At 33.8% G+C, this 22,430-nt stretch overlaps 2 protein-coding genes across 2 annotated transcripts; one reads left to right on the top strand and one right to left on the bottom strand.

The window, feature by feature from the left end:
- Positions 1-4,152: 4,152 nt before the first annotated feature.
- LOC122588523 lies at positions 4,153-9,467 on the bottom strand. The gene is made up of 7 exons (XM_043760657.1): positions 9,031-9,467; positions 7,327-7,375; positions 7,200-7,251; positions 6,911-7,074; positions 6,299-6,412; positions 4,763-5,162; positions 4,153-4,488 (listed from the first exon to the last, which is right to left on the bottom strand). Exons 1-6 carry the CDS (start codon positions 9,372-9,374, stop codon positions 4,992-4,994), a joined length of 894 nt encoding a protein of 297 aa, XP_043616592.1. The 5' UTR covers positions 9,375-9,467; the 3' UTR covers positions 4,153-4,488; positions 4,763-4,991.
- Positions 9,468-11,300: 1,833 nt separating this feature from the next.
- LOC122587538 (putative E3 ubiquitin-protein ligase LIN-1) lies at positions 11,301-21,836 on the top strand. Its single transcript, XM_043759723.1, has 15 exons — positions 11,301-11,346; positions 14,008-14,938; positions 15,420-15,480; positions 15,574-15,921; positions 16,178-16,263; positions 16,334-17,581; positions 17,947-18,091; positions 18,395-18,652; positions 19,017-19,329; positions 19,729-19,853; positions 19,929-20,048; positions 20,206-20,337; positions 20,883-21,005; positions 21,089-21,199; positions 21,615-21,836. The coding sequence occupies exons 1-15, from the start codon at positions 11,301-11,303 to the stop codon at positions 21,834-21,836; spliced, it is 4,269 nt and encodes a 1,422-aa protein (XP_043615658.1).
- Positions 21,837-22,430: the final 594 nt, after the last annotated feature.

Here is a 22,430-nt window from a genome sequence, read left to right as displayed (position 1 = left end):
TAGTGTTTTATTCCCCCAACATTCAATCTTACTTCTGACCTTATCTACCAACACCTTACAATCCTTAACTCCTAGTTTCTTTGCTAAAAGAGGCACACCTAAATACTTGACAGGAAGTTTACCACATATAAAAGGTAAGATATTAATAAGCTCCTGCTTATCCTTTTCCTTTATACTTCCAAAGAAAATGGTACTCTTTCCAAAATTAGGGATTAATCCAGAAACTGCAGAGAACTCATCCAAGCTTTTCTTAACTACCCTCACAGACTCCATATTACCTTTACAAATCACTAACAAGTCATCTGCAAAACACATATGTGACAGCTTAAGTTCTTTGCATCCAAAATGATAACCATACTCTATAGATTCCTCAATATTCTTGGCCATTATTAGATTAAAGACCTCCATTACCAAAGTGAACAAATAAGGAGATATAGGATCTCCTTGTCTTAGACCCCTTCCACCCTTGAAATAACCATGCATCTCCCCATTAATGCATATAGAAAACTTTGTAGAAGACACACATGTCATAATCCAGTGCACCATCCTCTTTTTAAACCCAAACTTCATCAAAATTTCCTCCAAAAAACTCCAACTCACAGTATCATATGCCTTTTGGATGTCAATTTGCATAGCACATCTTTTTGGGCCAGTCTTCCTGTTGTAACCTCTCAATAGCTCTTGTGCAATTAAAATATTATCTTGAATATGCCTTCCAGGCACAAAAGCACTTTGATTTACATGAACTATTTTACCCAATACATTCTGAATTCTCTTAGTCAGTATCTTACTTATACACTTATACACCACATTGCAACAAGCAATAGGTCTAAAATATGAGACTTTATTAGGAGTAGCCATCTTGGGAATCAAAGTTATCAATGTTGCATTTACCTCTCCAAGCAATTTTCCATTGATAAAGAACTCTTTTACAGCATTACAAACATCTTTACCAATCTCACCCCATGCCTTCTTAAAAAATCCAGAAGTATATCCATCTGGTCCAGCTGCCTTATTACTATCAATATCAAACATGGCTTCCTTAACCTCCTCATCAAAAACAGCTCTTATCATATCACTAGCATCTTCTTCATTTAACACTCTCCTAAACAATCCCTCCATTAAAGGTGCTAGACAATCAGATTTTCCAAGGAAATTCTGGAAATGCTTCACAAATTGTTTAGCCACTTCATCCCCTTCATATCTGTTCCCATACTCATCACAACTAGATTCAACTTTGCATTTATTCCTTCTAGATTTTAGCATGCTATGAAAAAAGGCAGTATTTCTATCACCCTCCTTAAGCCAACTTACCCTCACTTTCTGCTGTAATAACCTCATTTCATCACTAGCAGCTTCCACATACTCATTTAATGTCTTAACAGCATCCTGTTTTAACTTCTCATTATGGGGATCAATATCACAGGCTGCTTGATCTCTCATCAGTTTTTCCTTTAAGGACTTAGTCTTTTCAAAAACATTCCCCTTATTCCAACTTATTCTTTTTAGAGGCTATTTTAACCTCTTTAAATTCTTTACTAAACTATACATATGACATCCAACAGTCTTATCATCCCACTCATCCTTAACCACCTTCATAAACTCAGGTTTCTCAGTGATGAAATTAGAAAACCTAAAAGATCTAATCTTCCTAGAACAGTCATCTTTAATATTCATAATTGCAGGGCTGTGATCAGAAATAATGAAAGGAAGAAACATACCATGAGCCTTTTGATATTTCCTAACAAATTCCTCATTAACCATGATTCTGTCCAACTTCTTCAGCACATTGCACTTTTTACTCTTCAAAGACTTTGTCCAAGTATAATAAAAACCACTACTCCCAATATCATCCACTTCTAACAAATTAACGGCATTCTGAAACTCACACATATCATTAGTAATACCAGAGCCACCAGCAGAGTGCTCATCAACACTTAAAGTAACATTGAAATTACCATCACTTTCACACAGTTAGAATTCCAACCCAACATTATTCTGCAGGAATTTGGGCTATTTTGTACATTAGACATCCACTCCCAGTTCCTAAAGACTTTATTCCCAATCCTGTTCACATTACGGGTTTTTAAATGTGTTTCCAACAAAGAACAGACATGCACCTTTTCATCTCTGATTAACTTAACAACTTCATTATGTTTCAATTCAGTGCTCATACCCCTTATATTCCAACTAACAATTTTAATATCCATTGAAGTAAGAAATCCAGTAATACTCAATTAAATAACTGAGTATCACCCCCTCTCATCTCATCAACAACCAAGTTCTTGATGGCTTCATTCTCACTATCAATCATATCCTCTTCTTCAGTATTCTCCACTTCCTTATATACATTCTCCCATTTATCTTTAAAAAATTTAATCATCTTCCCAGACCAGTCTTTTGTTATCTCCATAGAAGGTTGTTCTTTCCTCCTAATATAGCTCTCCACAATCATTCTTTCTCCATAATCAATATCAGCATACTGCTCACTATCCTCACCTGCTTCAGATAAAACTGCATACTTGTTATTCTGTTCAACTGCAGTTTTATTCCTCTCATTTTGTTGGCTCCCAACATGTTTTTTCACTCCTTTACTCTGCCAAATCTTCCTACTATGAGCACCTTGATTATTTTTACTTGCATTCATTTTATGATTGTATCTGTTATTCCTTATCTTAATATAGCCATCATCATTTATCTCATGTTTCTTATTATTATCTATATCATTCACCTTACCATTTCCTTTCTCCTGAATCTGCTCCTTACAAGCTCCATCAGTATGACCAAACACTTTGCAATGATTACATACCTCTGGTTTCCAATTATACTCCACTCCTACAATTTTGGTTCTTTTCGTATTCATTAATTCATCCTTATACACCACCTCTATTTTTTCTAACAACTTCTTACTGGCTTCAATTTCCACAAGAACTCTAGCATAACCTAAACTTCCAGCTCCACTATGACACATTTTGGCAGTCATATTATCCATTTTTAATGGTTTACCCATCCTGCTTGCCAAAGTACTAATTCCTCTCACAATCCAAGCTTTCAAAGGAACATTCACCAATTTAATCCATATAGGAATTTTACTATGATCAGCCTTTTCTACATTCATCTCAGGACACCATTCCTGAACCACTAAAGGTTTTCCATTCACCATCCATGGGCTCTGCTCAATAACAGAGTTCATTCCTTCCATACCTCTAAACTTGAAGTAGCAGATATCATTATTATCCTTCAGAATTTCCCCTAAACCATACTTACCCCACATTCTCCTTAAATTGTACCTTAATTCATTCAAAGGCATTTTACAACCCACAAAATAACCACAAGCAGTAAACTGCCACTTCTTAGTTCCTTCCTTCACTAAATCCTCCTCAAAAATAACCACCTCATCTCCTAATTCATTAACACCAGTAGGTACATAGAACAAATTATGGATCAATTCTTTACTAGCATTATTTACTATCTCAGCATAAGAACTACTACTATTTTTGATATTTTTCATACTAGAATTAGCATCTATATTATTCACAGAAGAAATATTACCTTTATCAGCATTATCTACAACATCTCCCTTCTTCTTACCATCAGAACACCGGAATTCCTCATCCTGTTCATTCTGTTCACCTTCCCTGCCCATATCTTCCTTCATAACACTTTTCTCCTTCAAAATACTGACGTCATCTTCCTCACTATTACAATTCTCAGTATTCTTAGCTTTAGAATTCTTATTATTCCGCACATAATCATCTAAACTTACAGGAGTTTTAGTATTTCTACCAAAAACTCGTTTTTTCGGCATTTTTGCGAAAAAACCCAAATTCTAGAGTTTTTGATACAACAAAAATTCGCAAATTACTCCGACAGGATTGTGCGGAATGTGTAATAGAATGAAAAAACCATAAAGAATGAAGAAAATTGATGCAAAAACGAAGAAGAAATGAAGGTTTAATGGTGGTAATTTGAAATTTATTTTGGCGCCATAATCGCCATCATCGAAGAGTTTTTGTTTTTGTTAGGGGGGGTATGTATTTACATAAGCAAATTATTAACAATTGAAAGGAAATAAAACTACACACCTAATTGAAGATAAATTGAATTATGAATATCGTTTAAGGTAAATGTTTGAAAACAATTGAAAGGAAATAAAACTGCACCTATTTGAAGACAAATTGCATTATGAACGCGGTGTTGTGATCTCACAACATTACAAAGCATGCCACATCAAAAAAATTAGCGAGGTCTAGTTTTATTGCACTATTATAGATTTAAATAAACGTCCTATCCTACCTATATTCTAAACCTTTTCCCAAAAACATCAAACAGATTGTTAGTTGTACAGATTGAAAGAAAGGAAAAACTGAGACACCGCTGAAAATTTATAAGTTCCACTAATGGCTCAGATCTGTAGTAGAAATCAGAACCCACAAGCCACACCTGAAGCCATTCGCCTTCAGTTTCCCTTAAGTTTGAACATACAACCTGAAAATTTCAAAATACCATTAAATTGAAATTCCTTTTGATTATAACAACCTATCAACTAATGAACCGGTTAGTCTGGGGTTCGAACAGACCTTACAATTTTTAAAAAATATTTGTTTCTGTAAACACTATTGATACGTTAATTATCAATAGGAGACCATAACTTTTTCTCAGATCAGCCTCACTAGATGCAACCGGTTTCAACCCGTATTTAACAGTGATCTCTGCTTTTGAATTTTGATCAACTATAAACTAGATAAGAACTCATACCAACCTGGTTTTCCTTTGGCTCAGAATCCATTATAAACCGCTGCAGGTCATAGGCATACTTCAACAATATCCACACATGTTACAAACTAAACTGCCTTAATATATACCCAGAGGTCTGCGGAAGCAACTAAAGAAAATATGTTATCACAAGAGAAGAGCTTAATAAGCTCCTAAATCCCCAATAATATTAGCCTACGAGATAATGTCATTTTTCTTAGTTTGGAATATGAAGACTAAAGTATATAGTTTTCTTCAGTTGGAAGCTGCTTAGCAAGAGCAACGAGAAATCGTGTTAGGTATTTTTTGGCTTTCAATAGTTTTTTGTCCGTTTCTCCTCCATTTTCCTCTGATACGGCATTACGGTCTTGCACGGAGCAGAAATTTCGGACAAGTTTACGTAACTCCTGTTAAGGGAGAGGGTATGAGATAAAAGACAAAAGAGTATATATGTGTGTAAGGTAATAATACAAAGAAGGTACTTGGGTAATACATCAAAACGAGTAAGTTTTAAGTGCAATTCAAAACCAGTAAGGTCAGATTGGGGAAGCACATCAAGCCTTTATTGTCCATTTTGTTAGAATTTTGTAAATAATATATGTATGATATGCTTAAAGACTAAGAACAGTAAAATGTCTTTTAAACAAACGATTTCATGCAAACAAGCACTTTTGAATCCTTAATCACTTGACACGTTCTCATATAAGACTTAAAATTGCCGCCTCTATGAAAAGCTAATACTTTTTTATATCAAGTTCATCTTAATATCTTATGGTGGTGATAAATAATGACACTTTTTAATATCCAACTACACGACTTTGTAATAAAACTATAGGAGCTTGACCAAAACTTTAATGAAGGTTCTAGAATGCAAGTTACTGAATTGACAAAATCCCTCTAAACTATTCTTAATCTATGTTCATCACATTAAAAATCATAATAGGTTCTTCTACAGCTATCAGTACTATTCTATCACCAAGCTGATCAGGTAAAGCAGGTTGGGCTATGTATCAAATCATGTGCAATTAAAAATGGGTAAATTTTATGATTAGGTTAGAATTGACTGATTTGAGCTGACTTGCACCAATTTTGGAATTCGGTGAACATTTTATATGTGATATACTGATATATCATTTTGAAAGACTGGTGTTATTATAGCAATCTAAATTTTTAACAATATGATTAAGCAGGTTTTGGGCATTTTAAATGTACTTTCAGCAGCTTTTAACCCATTTCCATAAAAGTCACCTTTTTTACACATTTGGCCTGGTTGGAAAAACCATAGGTAAAAACGGTTCATTTCACCTATAAATGGGTCAAAATTAAAATCTCTACATACAACAAGCGCCTATCTGTTACTCAGTTAGATAATAAGGGATTCTGTGTTGTAAATACCAAACATCCTTCCTATTAGTCACCTCAACATGCCTAAGATATCAGCTAATAGAGTTATATCATATCTTCCTAACCAACGTCTCACAGAAATCTAAATATCATATGTTGGTGCCCATTACGTAAATTAGTAAAACAAGAAATAACTTACTTGACGATCAAACTCAACAGTACTAAGAGAGTATATCTCATTAGTAATACTGACATCTTTGTTTACCAAGCCATCAAACCATTTGGTTGCTAAATCATTGTAATCACCATACATCTGAGATAAAATGTAAAAGATAATTATATACCAAGTAAAACAGACACAAGAATCAGTTGCTCTTGGGACCTACAACAATAAGGTCACATAATAGATGTAAGGGAATGGAAAGCATTCAGCACATGGTACAGCCTAGAGGCCGCAAAATGAATGGTAGGGTAACATACTGACATTGGTGTTTTTATTTTTTTTGTACCAGTCATATTGTGATCATTGAACCAACACTTTTGTGTGCACTTTGGCCATTTCTCTATATATTAAATGGCTTGTTGCGTTACATATGCACTTTGTCCACTTCTACTATTAATAATCCAGTTTTAAAACATGACATAGGAGGCCCAAGGCTGTAAGATTAGAAATACAGTTTGTGTTACTCTCAACCTTTTTGACACATTCAGCCCATTTTAAAATGCCATCTCTAAATAACCAAATTGAAATATCAAAAGCGGAAAATAATGTATACAGGATTCCCCCCAAAAAATGGTCTACTAAGCATACCTCGTCTTCATCCTCAGTGTTGCTTTCTTCTTCCTCTTCACTGATCCCTCCCAGATCCAATTTATCTGAACCAGATAACTGTTGTAACTTCTGCTGATCGCCATCTTTTGTTGCTCTTATTAATCCATCCATTAATTCAGGTTCCACGTCACGCAATAGCCTTCCTAATAATAAAATCATAAATAGTTGAAGCAATACTATGCAGCCTACTCACTCAATCAACATTTGAAGACAAAAAAATAGGGCCAAACTCTGCTGAAAAGGGAAATTTGTGTTATGCTTATTGTACCTATATAGCTGAACTGCCTTCGCTTCCCCTCTCGGACATCACGACCTAATCTCTGTAGCAAATAAGACATGCTTTATGATGGCGACAAACCACAAATCAAACTAGTACAGATGTATTGATGACTCACCTTCACCAACATGACAGCATCAAACACCTCTTTTTCAAGCGAAACCGCTCTACACACGAAAAACAAGCTTTACTAAACTTTCACATAAAAAACAATATTGTACATCGAACCATATAAACTGAAAAGGTCACAAAATTGACATATTTATATCTCAAATATTAAAAAAAAAAAATACAATGATACACAGATGCGGACTTTGATATAGCCAGGATAAATGTAGATGTAAATATTCAGCATAGATGTAGAAAAATTTAAATGTGAATTTGTTGACTTTATGCTTTAAAATGTTACTAAAGACTTCAAAATGGATATAAACATGCAAACTATGTTAGACGTGCTGACTTATATAGTTCAAAGTGTTATTAACTGATCCTTCTTTTAAACATATATATGCACATATTAACATAACCTATTCAGTAATGTTGATGCTACAAACAAGATTTGATCAATACAGCTACTTGTTAAACTCACAAACATAACACTCATCTGCAAAGTTCACATCTAAGTATCTAACACTCATTTACCCCATATTGTTTAACAAAACTTAGAATTCATGTAGCCTAACGGTAGTTATATAACTAAATTCCTATATAAGTTGTGAATTCTTATTAAAATGTTGCAAATTATTAAACATAAATATATTAATATAATATGTAACATCACCTACAGTTTAAGACTTTAAGTTAGCTGCATATACACTACACGGATCATGTATCACTATCTACTAGTATTGACACCATGTTCATTATCTCCTTCTAATGTATTTTCACCATTATCATAATTCGCAATTTACTTTCCTTTCTCTCTCTAGAAGGCAATTATATTTGTATCTAATTAAATAAAGCCAGTTAAAAAATGTTTCAAATGTAAAATATTACGAGTATTATTTATATATATCTATAATTCTATATCTATATGACTATATCTATACTATCTTATAAAGCATTTTGCCATTTTTGAAATCTCAAAAGATGATTTGAACTACCTAAATTACCTCTCTTCTTTATTCACTAGTTTAAAGATCTCTACCTAATATACCTATAATACCCTTAAATCTCAACAACTTATTTTCTTATCTCTCTTTAAATCTCAACCACTCATTTTTTCTCTTTACTCCATAAATCATTTTATTCTTCTAATTCATTCAAAATCATTTATCTCAAAAACCGGTTATCGATAAATTACAAAAATTGTATGGGTGTTCATAAAATTTCATACTCTTTCATTAGAGATGTCATTTGATATATTTTCGACGAATTTTTAAATCCGAGGGCGGAGCCCGTACGGCTAAAGCATTTGGCTATCACACTCTATGACTTATCACCTCCTATGACCTATCACCCCCACCATCTCACCGCCACAACGCGCGGGCACTTTCCCTCGTTTATATAAATTGACAAGCCTAATTATATTTGTTCTCTTAAGCTCAAGCTAACTACAAATTAAGCTTGAACATCGGTTCGAACAGAATAAATTGAATCAAACTTTTAATGAATCAAGCTCGGGTATCTCACGGACAGCTTCGATCGTTTAGCGCCTATATATATATATAACGAATCAAACTTTATTTACTCTATGGGCTATGGAAGACAGTTATATCTGTAACTAAATTCATAAAATCCCTTACAAAATTAACAAAAAATACAAAATATTATCATAAATAGATATAGATACAGTATATATGTAATACATTTGCAAAATCACCTGAGAATACGTTTAATTTGCGAATCATTAAACTCAGCAATTTCCGTAGCCCAGCGAAAACCACGGCGCGCCTCACGTTTCTTCTCATTCCTACTTTTCCGATCAGAATCCGATTCGTTATCGCTCTGATTGAGTTCCGCCGGTACCGGGACGTCGGCCGGCCGGAGACCGCGGGATCGAGCAACGTGAAGGCTTTTCCGGTGGATAAAAATGAAAGGATTTGTGAGAGTAGTTGACGGTGATGGAGAGGTAGTTGAGGTTGTTAGGATGGAAGTTAAGCATCGGCGGAGAGGTTGTTTGGATGACGGTGATAATAGGATTAGGGGACGTAATATGTGTGACATTTTTATGACTGTTTTTTTTATTTTTTAGGTGAACCCTGTAACAGATTATTGTAGTGATGATTAATTGATTGATAATTTGATATGTGTGTGTGTGTTTGTGTTGGGTTTAAGCTCAACAATGGCTGGCCCATGTGGAGCTTATTGAAGCCCATTTTGTTAAAGTATATATAATGCGCTATTGAAAATTGAATTTATGATTTTGTGATAGGGACGTGAAAAAAAACCGGTGAAACTGTAAAACCAGGATCTAACCATTTGATCCGAAATAAAAAAGGACATAAAAAGAAAAAACCGAAAATGCAAAAATTTAAAAACCAAATCATCGATGGAACGGTTCATTCACGGTTTTTAAATCACAGTTAACCGAATTGATCATCTTTGAATCAGCTAGCGAGTTGACTTGTTTTTGGTGTAAATCGACTAATAAGAGTTTAACAACTATGCATGTATACGTATATATGAAATGAAGGTTGTCAATCCAATACATTCAACCTTAAAATGAGAACATTGTGCGTACATTTTAAAATTTTCATTTTTGATGTATTAAAAGTTCATAAAATTAGCATATAACTAATTATATTATTTAAGTGTTTAACAACATATTGATTCATCAAAATCGAAAAAATCACGTTTTTTTGTTTTGTACATCCATCTTGGATGCATATTCATCAACATGGATGCACAAAAAATGTGACTTTTTCAATTTTGACGTATCAATGTGTTGTTAAACACTTAAATAATGATAGTTAGTTATACACTATGTTAATTTTATAGATTTTTAATGCAACAAAATGAAGTTTTTAAATTTTCTCACTGTGTTCTCATTTTATGGGTGTTCTCACTGGAAAACCACTCATTAAATGAGTATATATTAGTTATGAGAAATGATTAATCCTTCTAACTAAATAACTTAAAAATCTTGAGTTTTTTTTCCAAATTAGTGTAGTGGGTAAACTTATTAATAAATTAATATAATTTCAAAAATATTTACTAAATTAGTATATTTCATCTCTTTGTTCTTGTGTTTCATTTCATCTTCAATTAAAGGCTGCAAATAATCACCGTATTGTTTTCATATAAACTAAAAAGAGAAGCAATACGAAGCAATAACTAAGCTCAAAACATCTCAATCTTTATACAACTAAAAAATAATTAATCGTACTCGTAAATGAATATGTTTAGTCTGCATTCTTTTCAGTTTTGCAACATTTGAATATTGTTTTTTAATGTGTTTGTAGGCTTTGATTGAAGGTAATTGTAGACTCTGATACAATCACAATGCTAAGTTAAATTCCTTGCATATTAAATTACTTTGATTATAATATTCTGTATTTTTTAGTTTGGGTTTTTTCATACAATATGGGCACGCTTGTTGATGAAAGCATTCTTACAAAAGATGAAAAGGACAATTTCAACTTGAGAAATGAGAAGGCTAGCTGAAAGTCATCTTGAACAGTGAATCTTCAAATTCATGTATATGTATAAGTAGAGTGAAAAAATAAAGAAAGAAAGCAATAAAAAGGAATAAAGATAGTGATGTATATATATTTTGTTAATTATGCTCAAAATAACTATATTTTTTATGGTCACAACGAAAATATTTCACTTTCTATTTCAAGTTCATACAAGTTTTCATCTATATGGATGATGATAATATTGCAGAGAGTGAAATTAAAGATAAAAACTAGAACAAAAAGATAGAATATACTAATTTGGGAGGAAAGATAAAATGAGTCCAGCTTATTTTGAGTCTAAAAAAAGTCCATTGGTTTTTTTTTCATCTCCCCCAATGACCTATCACCCTCTATGACCTATCACCCCCACCAGCTTTGGTTTATGAATATCCTTAAGGGCGAAGCCCGCTCCGAGTCATAATTTTTGACAACCACCACCAGCCACCATCATCGCCGGAAAGTTAACTTACACATGTGTAAGTCTCGCCGGAGATGGTTTCCGTCACCGGAAGATCATGGTAGTGCCCAGAGATGATGGTGGTGGTGGTGGTGGTGGTAGTGGTCGGAGTTAACTTACACATGTGTAAGTTACATGAACTTTTTTTTGACTCAAATTAGCAAGACTCAATTTATCCCACCCCACTAATTTGGTAAATATTTTTAAAACTATACTAATTTGGTAAATAAATTTATCTATTACACTAGTTTGGGAAAAAACTCTAAAAATCTTCCTAACTATTGGAAGATAACATGTGAAAAAATCAGGGGGCAAAATTAGGAAAGAGAATTAGTGGATACTACATGTCACATTCTTAGAGTATTAGGAGGATTTTTAGACTATTTAGTTAAGACTTAGGAAGATTAGTCATTTTCCATTAGTTATATGTCTAGTTAGATAACTTTTGGGAAAAATAGATCTTTCTTTGAGTGTTGGAAATATTAGTCTCTCATGTATTTAGTTCAGGTATAAAACATTTTATATGTTAAATTTTTAATTCATAGAAACATAGGAGGTCTATTATTTATTTATTATACAATAAATATTAAAATATTAGTTTGTGATAGGGTTTAATACTTAGTTTAGGTATATATGACAACTATACACTCACTTTTCTCCTTTCCCATATCTAATCTAATGAAACTTTTCTTTTTTTGATATTAAAGATTAGTTTGGTAAAAAAATATATTAATTACATGTCTATGTGGATTTTTTTTTTTGAAAAGTGAATTTCGCTTGAAACTTTGTGTCGTGATTCGATAACGAGAGGTCTAGCATATGTTGTCTTACCGAGTCCACACTAGAGAGTTCCCTCGAAATATAAATGTTTAATTCAAATACCCAATGGAAGAAAAACTCCCTACTAATTAGCACGAAAGCACAACGATTAAAGGGGTTAACCCTGCCCTCCTCAAATTTATAACTGCATATATCCAAATCAAGCACTCATAGAAGGATTAGTTATATGTCAAAGTTGGCTAAATGAAGATTTGAACTTCATTAATATCTTTGTAGATAATTACGTGTATTTATTGTCTAACATTGCAACAATTTATATAATTTTTTTTTTTTAAGTTTATTATTAGTTTCAAACATTTTAGATAAAAATATATCTGTAAAAATTTTCATAAGGTCTAAACCATATCAGATAACAAAATCTTGAAAGTCAATAAAAAAAGTTTATTGCAAACTGAAATTGTAATTTTGGATTGTAAGATAATTATAAGGATAAACCCAATAACATACATCTATAATCCATACACCCCATATCTTTACTATTTAATAAAGCAAAAACCTATTTTTATTTTTAGAAAGTTCTGTCTTTGAAATATCGAAAGTGTCATTGAACATTTTATGTTTTTAATAAATTAATTTACACTTCAGCCCTTATCTTCTAAAATATTTTCACTATCACCTTTACATCAACTTACAATCCTACACCATTTGACACCGCCACCACCACCAATAATACCATCACCGACAACACAAAACGCCGTCCCCGCTAATGTCGTCGCATTGCGCGGGTACCATGCTCGTATCTTATTGAAATTGAAATAGTAGATATGATCTAAAGTCTAAACGGGAAAGACCGTAGTCTGCTACTCTCCTTTATCTCGAGCATACACCAACTGACCCATTCTTAACTTATTTCTTTCTATCTTTGAAGAAATTTAAAATTCAAAAATAAACAATCAACTTGTTAAAAGAAAAATAATATTTCCCGCCAACAAACAAAACCCACATCTCTTTTCCAGATAAAGCCTTTGTAGCTCAAAAACTTCCTCTTTCAACAACTTGTACAACCTGCATAAAAACTTGTAACTTACTCTACATTTCACAAATTTAATCAACAAAAAAGAAGTTTTTCATTCCATACTTCCACAAAAAAACAAAAAAAGTTGACTATCCAGCGTTGACCATGAACAAAACAAACATTGTTACAAATATTTTCACAACCGCCGGCCGGCTATTTCGGAAGCCGGCAACTCGTCATATCAATCATTCACTCATAATATTTATAAACTTATATTTGTATTTAATTATAGGTACAAATTTCTAACAGATTCTGGTATACTTATAATTCTTCCTGAAGTTCATTTACTAAGTTACTGTAAGTAATTACTCTTTTTGATTCTATTGTTTCTTTTATTTTTTGTGTGTGTGTGAGTGGTAAAACTGTAAATATATGATTAATAGTTATATTTGTGTAGTTATAGTTGTGAAAATGTTACTTTTTTCTTTTTCCGGATCGAGTTTGTGTGTGTGTGTGTGTTTTGATTGATTATAGTTACAGTTGTGAACTTTGGGCCGTGTTGTGTTTACAGGTCCGTGTCAAAACTGGCAGCTCTATGTACGTGTATGTACATAGAAATATATATTCAGTTAAATTGTTTAGGTTTATTTGTATTCCTATTTCCGTGCAAACTAGTAATTCTTTGATTTATTAAAAAGTAATTAAACTACACACACATTAAGCTATATCATGAATTTTTATGTTTTACATGCCGGTTCAGTTTATTTAATTCTAGGTGGAATTTCGGTCTTACAAACTGTTTTCATAATTTAGTCAAATACTAAAGTTGAAAGGTTGTGTTTCAAGGTCAAATGACTGATACTTGATCTTAAGTTAGGTTTTGATATTTTTTGCTATGTATTAATACTTATACATAATTATGGTTAGAAAACTATAGGTGTTCAATGGACCAAGATGATATCGTGAATACCTTGATCACCACGATTGGTGGTTTCATCCAAGACCGTTTGCTTGATCAGAGACAGAGAGCTCTGCAGAAGGAACAATGTGGTGAGAGATTAGCAGCAGAAGATGAGAGCAGTAAAAAGGGTACGGAAGTTAGATACTCTGATCAAGCGGTTTTGGCTAACTTGGATTGGGGGATGGATGCTCTTGAAGAAGCTATTAATACATCAAATACCGAAACTAAAATGGCAAGACTTGATCATGCAGAAAAAATGTTGCAAGTGTGTGCTATGTTGAACTCTAGTGATAGAACCGCAGGGGTACCTAATTTTTATCTATCCGCTTGGGCTCATCTTAACCTTGCTTATTTATGGAAGTTAAGAAACAATGTCACAAATGCAGTTCTTCATGTTCTTGAGATGTTTTCTGTTGACCCGTTTTTTTCAAGGATTGATTTTGCTCCCGAGATTTGGAAAACATTGTTTCTACCTCATATGAGTTCTATTGTTGGGTGGTATTCAGAGGAAAGACATAGGATTCTGATGAACATGATTCCGGATTCATCTGATTTGTCGTTCACTGCTGATTTTGATCAGTATTTTAACGAATCATTGGTGTTTTCCATGAGGCCAGATCAGGCGGAGAAATTGCAGAACTTGGAGAAACATTACGGGCAATTATTAGATGATAATACTAGAAATTACGCGAATTATTTTAAAGAGTGTATGAACCATGATCCGACCAGTAGCAAGAAGGCGATTCCTATGTTTCCCATTGCTGAGCCTCCTATGACGCCATTACATGAGGTGAGTCGGAAAATTCCAGATTATGTGAGATTCGGTCCCATCTTGCCTAAAAGTGCAGGGTTCTCTCCAGTGCAAAAGGCTAAAAACAATGCAAGGGAAGCATCCAGGTTCGTTTTCTTCTACGTTAGATTAGAAAAAAGACAGATTTGTTTTCCTTAGAGGTGGCGAACCTGATAATGTTTTATCTTAAATGGGTCAAAGAAGAAAAAGATTGGCTAAAATCGGAACAGGGAAAATGGGTTGAGTGGCTTCAAAGTTTTTTGAAATGGGTTGAGTGGCTTCAAACCAACTCCATTCTGTCCATTTTGACATGTTGTAAAGACCGTTTTCAGTCTGAACCCATTCCATTGATATGCTACTCAACCCGTCCTACCTGCCCATGAAGCTATATTTAGTTTTTCTCTTAAATGCCTTTCACTTAGCTGCATATTGATTTCCCCGTGATAAAAGTCCCAAAATAGCTTTATCAGTGCACTGAATTTCGGGGGAAAGTCGTTGTTGAAGTTTTTGTGCGATTATCTATCTCTTATTATCTGATTGCACATGATAAGTAAAAGAAATGCATTTTTTGAACCTAAATTGTAGCAGTTTTAGTGCGACTCACACTGCCTCTGAGGACCTAGATGATTCCGTCGCATGGGATTTTCATGTAAGAGATAAACAGTTTCATTGCATTTTCATTCTGGGAATGGATTAGTTTATTGCGTAAATATACCTTATATTACAACTGGTTTTCCTTTAGGAGGGAATCCCAGAGGAAAATGAGGAATCTGATTATGAACCCCATGATGATAGCGTTCATAACATAGTATCACTTCCAACTGCTAAAATCGAGCCTAACAGACACACATTGAAGGAGAAGGCTCCACGGTCTCCTCAAATGGTTTCTCCTGTAAGATTGGCTAAATCCTCCCCAAAAGTTCCGTCTCCAAAACAAGATGGAAATAATAATAATAATAAGGCGTCATCTACATTGAGCCAACGGACCACTCGGGCAATGGATTATAAAGCCAATACTTCTTTGCCTACTTCACCATCAATGCACCATGATCTTAGTACTTGCTCAGCAGACTCGGATAATGAATCTAGAGTACGTCTTTGAAGTTATATTTTTAAATGTGCGTTTATGTTTGAAGTTGTATCTTTTGAAATGTGAGGAAATATCTCAATTTAGGTTTAAACAGGGGATAAATTAGTCTTTTTGACAACTTTTGACACCCAAGACGTAACTAATCAGAACATAATCTGTTTATTAAAACATTGGCTTAAGCGCAAATCCAAACACCCTCCAAAGTTATCAACAAGTGAAACACTGGCTTATTACTATTTGTGCCTTTAATGGTTAGGAGGAGCAGCAGAAAAGTGCAAAGAAAGTGGGTCATGGAAGAAGTTCAAGCAATGCAAACGCGAAAAACCAAGCATCAGAGAGGAGGTAACTTGTTTCCTGTAGAACTTTGAGTTTATTTTTTCATCCTAAACTAATAACCACTTAATTGTTTTAGTTTAATCGGAGAATATGATAGCAGAAGTCCAAACTTTGGTTCTCCTCAATCTTCGGAAAGATCCTCACAATCAAGGCCACCAAAAGATTTTGTCTGCCCCATCACTAGCCATGTTTTTTGTGATCCAGTGACTCTAGAAACCGGTCAAACATATGAAAGAAAAGCCATTGAAGAATGGATGAAACGGGGAAACACAACATGTCCCATCACAAGACAACCTCTTTCTGCAAATTCACTCCCCAAAACAAATTATGTTTTAAAAAGACTCATCGCCTCATGGAAGGAACAACATGCAGATATTGCTCAAGATTTATCATATCCTGAAACACCGACGAGCTCCCATGGAAGCCCATCTTCAAGACAAATCCAATCTAGAACCTCAAATCTACATGATCATAATGTCAACCATTATACGCCACAAAGATTTATGCAAGCTACAGTAGCCACATCACCAACGAGTGTGATATCTCAAGCTGCTATTGAAGCGATTATTAGTGGCTTACAACCTCCTGTTACATGCTTAAGTAATTCAGAAGATTTGAAAGAATGTGAAGCAGCGGTTTTGACAATTTCAAAGATGTGGAAGGATTCAAATGGTGATCCAACAGTACATGCTTGTTTATCAACCTCAACAATAGTAAATGGATTCATCGATGTACTATCAGCTTCTTTAAGTAGGGAAGTTCTTAGAACGACGGTTTACATTCTGTCTGAGTTACTAGTAGCGGATGACAGACTCCGAGAGATTTTAACAAATGTTGATCTTGAATGCCTAGCTGCTTTACTGAAAAACGGTCTTTTTGAGGCTGCTGTTCTTATATACCTATTGAAACCAACATTCTTCCAACTGTCTGAATTTGACTTGGTACCATATCTAATTCAAAATTTAAGTAGAAAATATGAAGATACAAAAAAGGATTTTGAGTTGGTGATGGATCCCAAGGATGCTGCTATAGAGTTAGTAGCTCAGGTTTTAATGGAAGGAGATGAGGATAGCAGGACTTCTAATGCTTTGAGCATTATGTCGGTCAATGCAGTTCCTTCATTAGTCATGTGTTTAGACAGAGTAGATACACGACTGTCGGTTATGTATATCTTATTATGCTGCATCCATGCAGATAGAAGTTGTAGGAACATTATAGCAACTAGAATTGATTTTGGCCCTGTTTTTGAACTATTTCATGCTGGAGACGAATATGTGAGAGGCACATGCATTGAGTTTCTGTGGGAGTTGGTTCAGCTGAACAGGTATATATATACAATCTTCTTTATTTATCTAGAATGTCTTATAACTAAAGTTGGCAAGATGGATGGGCCGAATAAGTTGGGTAATGGTTCAAGTTAGGACTGATCTAAATGGGTCTGGTCAGGTTGACATTCAAACATACTTTTTCTTGAGAGTGGTACTTGCCTTTCTATAAAAAAAAAAATTAATAATAAATAAAGTTAACATTTATTTATTTATTTTTATATTTTGTTGTTAACATATTTTCTCAGGTTAATGGATTCTAAGGAATGGGATTAGTTAGTTGTTATTTTCCAATAAAGTTCATTCTTAATTTTTACTTAAAATTATTCATGTGCATATTATTAATCTTGTTGAAATGCTTCAGGAGAACATTATGCAATCAAATCTTGCAAATAATAAAAGATGAGGGTGCCTTTAGCACAATGCACACCCTTCTTGTCTATCTTCAAAATGCACCGATGGAGCAGCAACCTGTCATTGCATCCCTTGTACTTCAACTTGATCTCCTGGTTAGCTACAAGTTTCTGTATTATTTCAAATTATTCACCATCTAAAGACAGACCTGTAACTTGAAACTCATTAGTCGAAACACTTTTTTTCTGTATATTCAAAATCAATATCTATAAAAGTTTAGTGTGTCAGATATGATCATATCTTATATTATTCATATAATGATATAACTTTGACAAGTTTGTTTATGCATTATGTATACACTTAGGGCAACTTTCAATCTATATCGACCCATTTAAAAATAAATAACTCGAATTTGCTACCTCCAATCTATCTTGATCAATTTTCTTTTCTATTTGCAGGTTGAACCTCGGAAAATGAGTATATATCGAGAAGAGGCAATTGAGACACTTATTGAATCACTCAAGAAAAAGGATTTCCCAAATTCACAACTTATGGCTCTGGATGCCTTGTCATCTCTATCTGGGCACCTTAGTACATCAGGGAAGTCTCTTACTGAAGCCTGGTTGCTCAAGCTGGCAGGATTTGATCAACCTTATGAAGATTTCATGACCAAAGAAAATATGGAAATGAGTGAAAAAGAACTTACAGAGAAAATGGTTCGTTGTTCTTACAATTTAGAGATACAGAACCCAGGTTTTGCATTTACTCAAGGGTGGCACTTTTGGTACAATACTTATGTACGGGGAGATTCAGTTGTCTCATATTTAACAGGCCAAATGTGTTAAATAGAAAAAAAAATTTGATCAAAATAAAGCAGGTCAAATGATTCAATGAGGTCAGTTATAAAATAAAATTGCATAACATGTATAATTAATGCATAAAACCCATTGAATCAGTTTAGTCAAAAAGAATTGATTGTTCTCAGAAGTTGGCGAGGTAGTTTACCCATCCGATCGGCCATTTTGCCACCTCACTTTAAATTCCTTCACCTCAGTTCTAAAAGCTTATGCTTGCCTTTAGGATAACAAGGAAGAGGTAGCTGCAGATTCTTGGGGAAAACGGATAGCTTATGTGCTTTGCAACCATGAGAAGGGTCATATTTTCAATGCTTTAGAAGAATGTCTTAAGAGGAACTCCATAGATATGACAAAGAAGTGTCTTGCCACTGCCACATGGCTCATATACATGCTTTACAATTTGCCCGACACAGGTGTTAGAGAAGTTGCTCGTAAGGCTTTGCTTGATCAGTTCATATACATTCTACAATCATCAAAGAATCTTGAGCAAAAGATACTGGCGACTGTTGCTCTCAGAAGCTTCATCAGTGATCCAGGTAAATCATTCTCTACCAACATCGCTCTATAATCCAGTTTTGACCAATTCACTTATGAATGAGTGGACTCAGGTTGAATGGATTGAAATTACTCAAAGTGTATTTTTAATGCATAAAACCTGCTAAACCTTTTAATCATAAAAACATTATTATTGACATTGTAGAACTTGTCATCATATCTAACATACTAATTATTTCTAACGAAAGTTACAAAGATTTGGATAAGAAGTTTTTTGGTTTAAAGAAATCCCTACCCGACCCAAACACAATTGTTTTGGCCCCTTACCCAAATCTTTGTAGCCAGAAGCCAGCCCATTTTATCACATTTAAGTAGTAGCTCCATAATTACTGTACTACTCGGTATAAAGTCCAATAGATAACTTATATATTTTATATCAGGTGCTCTTCTTGAACTTGGTGGCTATGCTAAATGCATATACAAAACCTTGAAAAAGCTTAAGAGGAGCTCTGTGGTTGTCAATGACATAATGAAAACTTTGATGAATTTGCCATCTGTCAATGCGGTGAGTGAAGTACTTCAATATTGTAACTAAACATTACACTCTTAACTTCAATTTTCCTGACAATGTGAATTCCAGGCAGATATGTGGAATTCTTCAGAAGGATTTGAGTTAGATACATCAATGAATGGGGAGGTTCTATCTTTGCTTAGCGTAAAAGGTCGACTGATTAGCAGTCATTCTGATGGAACCATTAAGGTGATCTTATAAAAGTCAATATCACAACTAATTATTAGCTCAAAAAAAATTATTAGCTCACTCTTCTGTTAATGCATAAATTTATCTTTTCTGCTTCCATATTCTTGAATTAGTCTTTAGTGGTTGTGAATATTTGACACTCAAATTTTATATATAGATATGGGATACGAGTAAAAAGACATTGCGATTGATCCAGGAGGTTCGTGAACATGCAAAGGCAGTTACTTGTCTATATGTTTCACCTTCAAGCGATAAGCTTTATAGTGGGTCCTTGGACAAAACTATTCGGGTATGCCTATTGTTTCATTTTATATGACCTTTTACTCCAATGCACTTACAGATACCAGATGCGGCAATTTCAAATTGTTTATCTTGAATGAGTGAAATGTGAACCTGTGTTATGGTCTATCCCTAAGGAGTCAATTGGGTCAAATCAAAAGTTTAAGTTAACTGGGAAGCAGGTCAAACAAGTTGACAGTTGCCGAAGTCCATATCTAATGCTTACGTACTCCTAAATCGTTATAGTCAAAATTTAGAGAAACGCCATATTTTTTGTAATCTTAATTAATGCATTAACTTTTTAATAATATAAACGGATAGAATATGTATGTGCGTCATCCCAAACCATACTAGAAATAATAGCCTGTTTTAACATAAAACCAATGTTGATGCCCGACCCGTCTGTTTCTCAATATCTAACAAATATGCTCTAGTAGAAAGAAAATAAAAATATTCATTGTGGATTCCTGTACCTTATAATCAAGTTAAGCTAATATTTTTCTTCTATTGCTTAACAAAATTATAATAATAATAATATTTTTTATAAATCAACAGATATGGGTTATCAAACCGGAAGAAATTCACTGTATTCAAGTGCATGATGTTAAAGAGGCAGTCCTGGGGTTGACAGCTGACACAAATTATGCATATTTTTTCTCTCAAGGTGCTGGAATTAAGGTTAGATCACTAGTCAAACATTAAGAAAGTCAAAGCAACAAAAATTAAATAACAAAGGGCTGACTAAATTAGCATTTTCATAGGTTTATGGATGGTCTGGAGTAGTCAAGAACATCAACATCAAGCAAACCATTAAAAGCATTGCCCTGATTGGAAATAAGCTATATTGCGGATGCAGTGGTTTCAGCATACAGGTGAGCATTATGCATAGCAGTGCAAAATTGTCAATTTACTCGGGTCAGACATTTTGATGTTAAAAGATGTGAGTTTTTGGCAGGGGACGACGGGTCAATCTGCACCAGGCCAGCTTGACCTGAATCATCTTCTGCCCTGTGAAATCTTTATGAAAACTAGTGTGATGAATATCTTTGCCATAGTTATATTATTTCAATCTTAATACAACATATTGAATAAAATGATAAGGAGGTTTTATGCAATTCAAATGCCACTTGAACACTTTCCACATAATTAACCTATTTCCTTTTTAGTGCATTATTTTGATCATAGTAAAAGGGTGGGAATTACCACCTTTCTTGAAATTTCTTTTCTTAGAAATAAAACATTGACAAAACTGAATAACATTCTCATGCTGCCGTGAAAACATTTCAGGAAGTCGATTTGCGAAAATATACATCGACGACATTTTACTCAGGAGCAAGAAAATTGTTGGGTAAACAATCAATAAATTCGATATATATTCAAGACAATATTTTATATGTAGGTGGTACATCTATAGATGGAACATCAGGAAAGGTAATAATAACGAATCTTTATATCATTATCAAGTTTCTAGCTACCATAAGTGGTGACAAATTGATTTGGTTCCATTAAAAATCAACAATGTTTTCTTGTAGGTATTTTCTCTATCAAGCCGAACTGTAATAGGATCATTACATACGGGATTCGATATACAGTTCTTGGCTGTGAATAATGATTTTATATTTGGAGCCACAAAAAATGGGATAATTGAGGTGTGGTTGAAAGAAAGGTTAACGCGAGTTGCTTCCATCAAGAATGCCAAAATCACATCCATGGCCTCAGATCCTGATGGTGAAATGCTCTTTGCCTGTTCTTCTGATGGAAGAATCCAGGTTAGACACACTCGTTAAAATACTACTCGTAGTTCATATTTTAAGATTGCAACAATTGTATTTTTGCATATCCTTGAATGATTTCATTTTCTAGGGAATGCAAACCCATTTACTTATTGTGAATAAATTATTTTTAATCTCAAATTGAGTCAGACAACAAAAGCTAAAATGGGAATAAGCGAAGGGAGTTGAAAGTTGCCATAAGTGTACTATTTATACTCCTTATTAAAGATTATTGGGTGGTGTTGAAAAGTTTATAAATTTGAGACATGTGAATTTACTTATTTGCCCTTACACATATAATTATTGTATACCACTATCTCCATCTTAGACT

This window comes from Erigeron canadensis, chromosome 2 (assembly GCF_010389155.1).
Source record: "Erigeron canadensis isolate Cc75 chromosome 2, C_canadensis_v1, whole genome shotgun sequence".
NCBI lineage: Eukaryota > Viridiplantae > Streptophyta > Magnoliopsida > Asterales > Asteraceae > Erigeron > Erigeron canadensis.
This window is presented reverse-complemented; position numbering and strand designations above follow the sequence as displayed.

Bases quoted from the DNA above. Each gene is read 5' to 3' on its own strand.
- LOC122588523 (XM_043760657.1), bottom strand. From the start codon at position 9,374: ATGTCACACATATTACGTCCCCTAATCCTATTATCACCGTCATCCAAA. The intron at 7,376-9,030 runs GTGATTTTGCAA...TTTCGTGTGTAG, and splicing joins CAAATTAAACGTATTCTCAG to AGCGGTTTCGCTTGAAAAAG. The intron at 6,413-6,910 runs GTATGCTTAGTA...ATTTTATCTCAG, and splicing joins ACACTGAGGATGAAGACGAG to ATGTATGGTGATTACAATGA.
- LOC122587538 (XM_043759723.1), top strand. From the start codon at position 11,301: ATGTGTAAGTCTCGCCGGAGATGGTTTCCGTCACCGGAAGATCATG. The intron at 14,939-15,419 runs GTTCGTTTTCTT...AAATTGTAGCAG, and splicing joins AATGCAAGGGAAGCATCCAG to TTTTAGTGCGACTCACACTG. The intron at 17,582-17,946 runs GTATATATATAC...GAAATGCTTCAG, and splicing joins GAGTTGGTTCAGCTGAACAG to GAGAACATTATGCAATCAAA.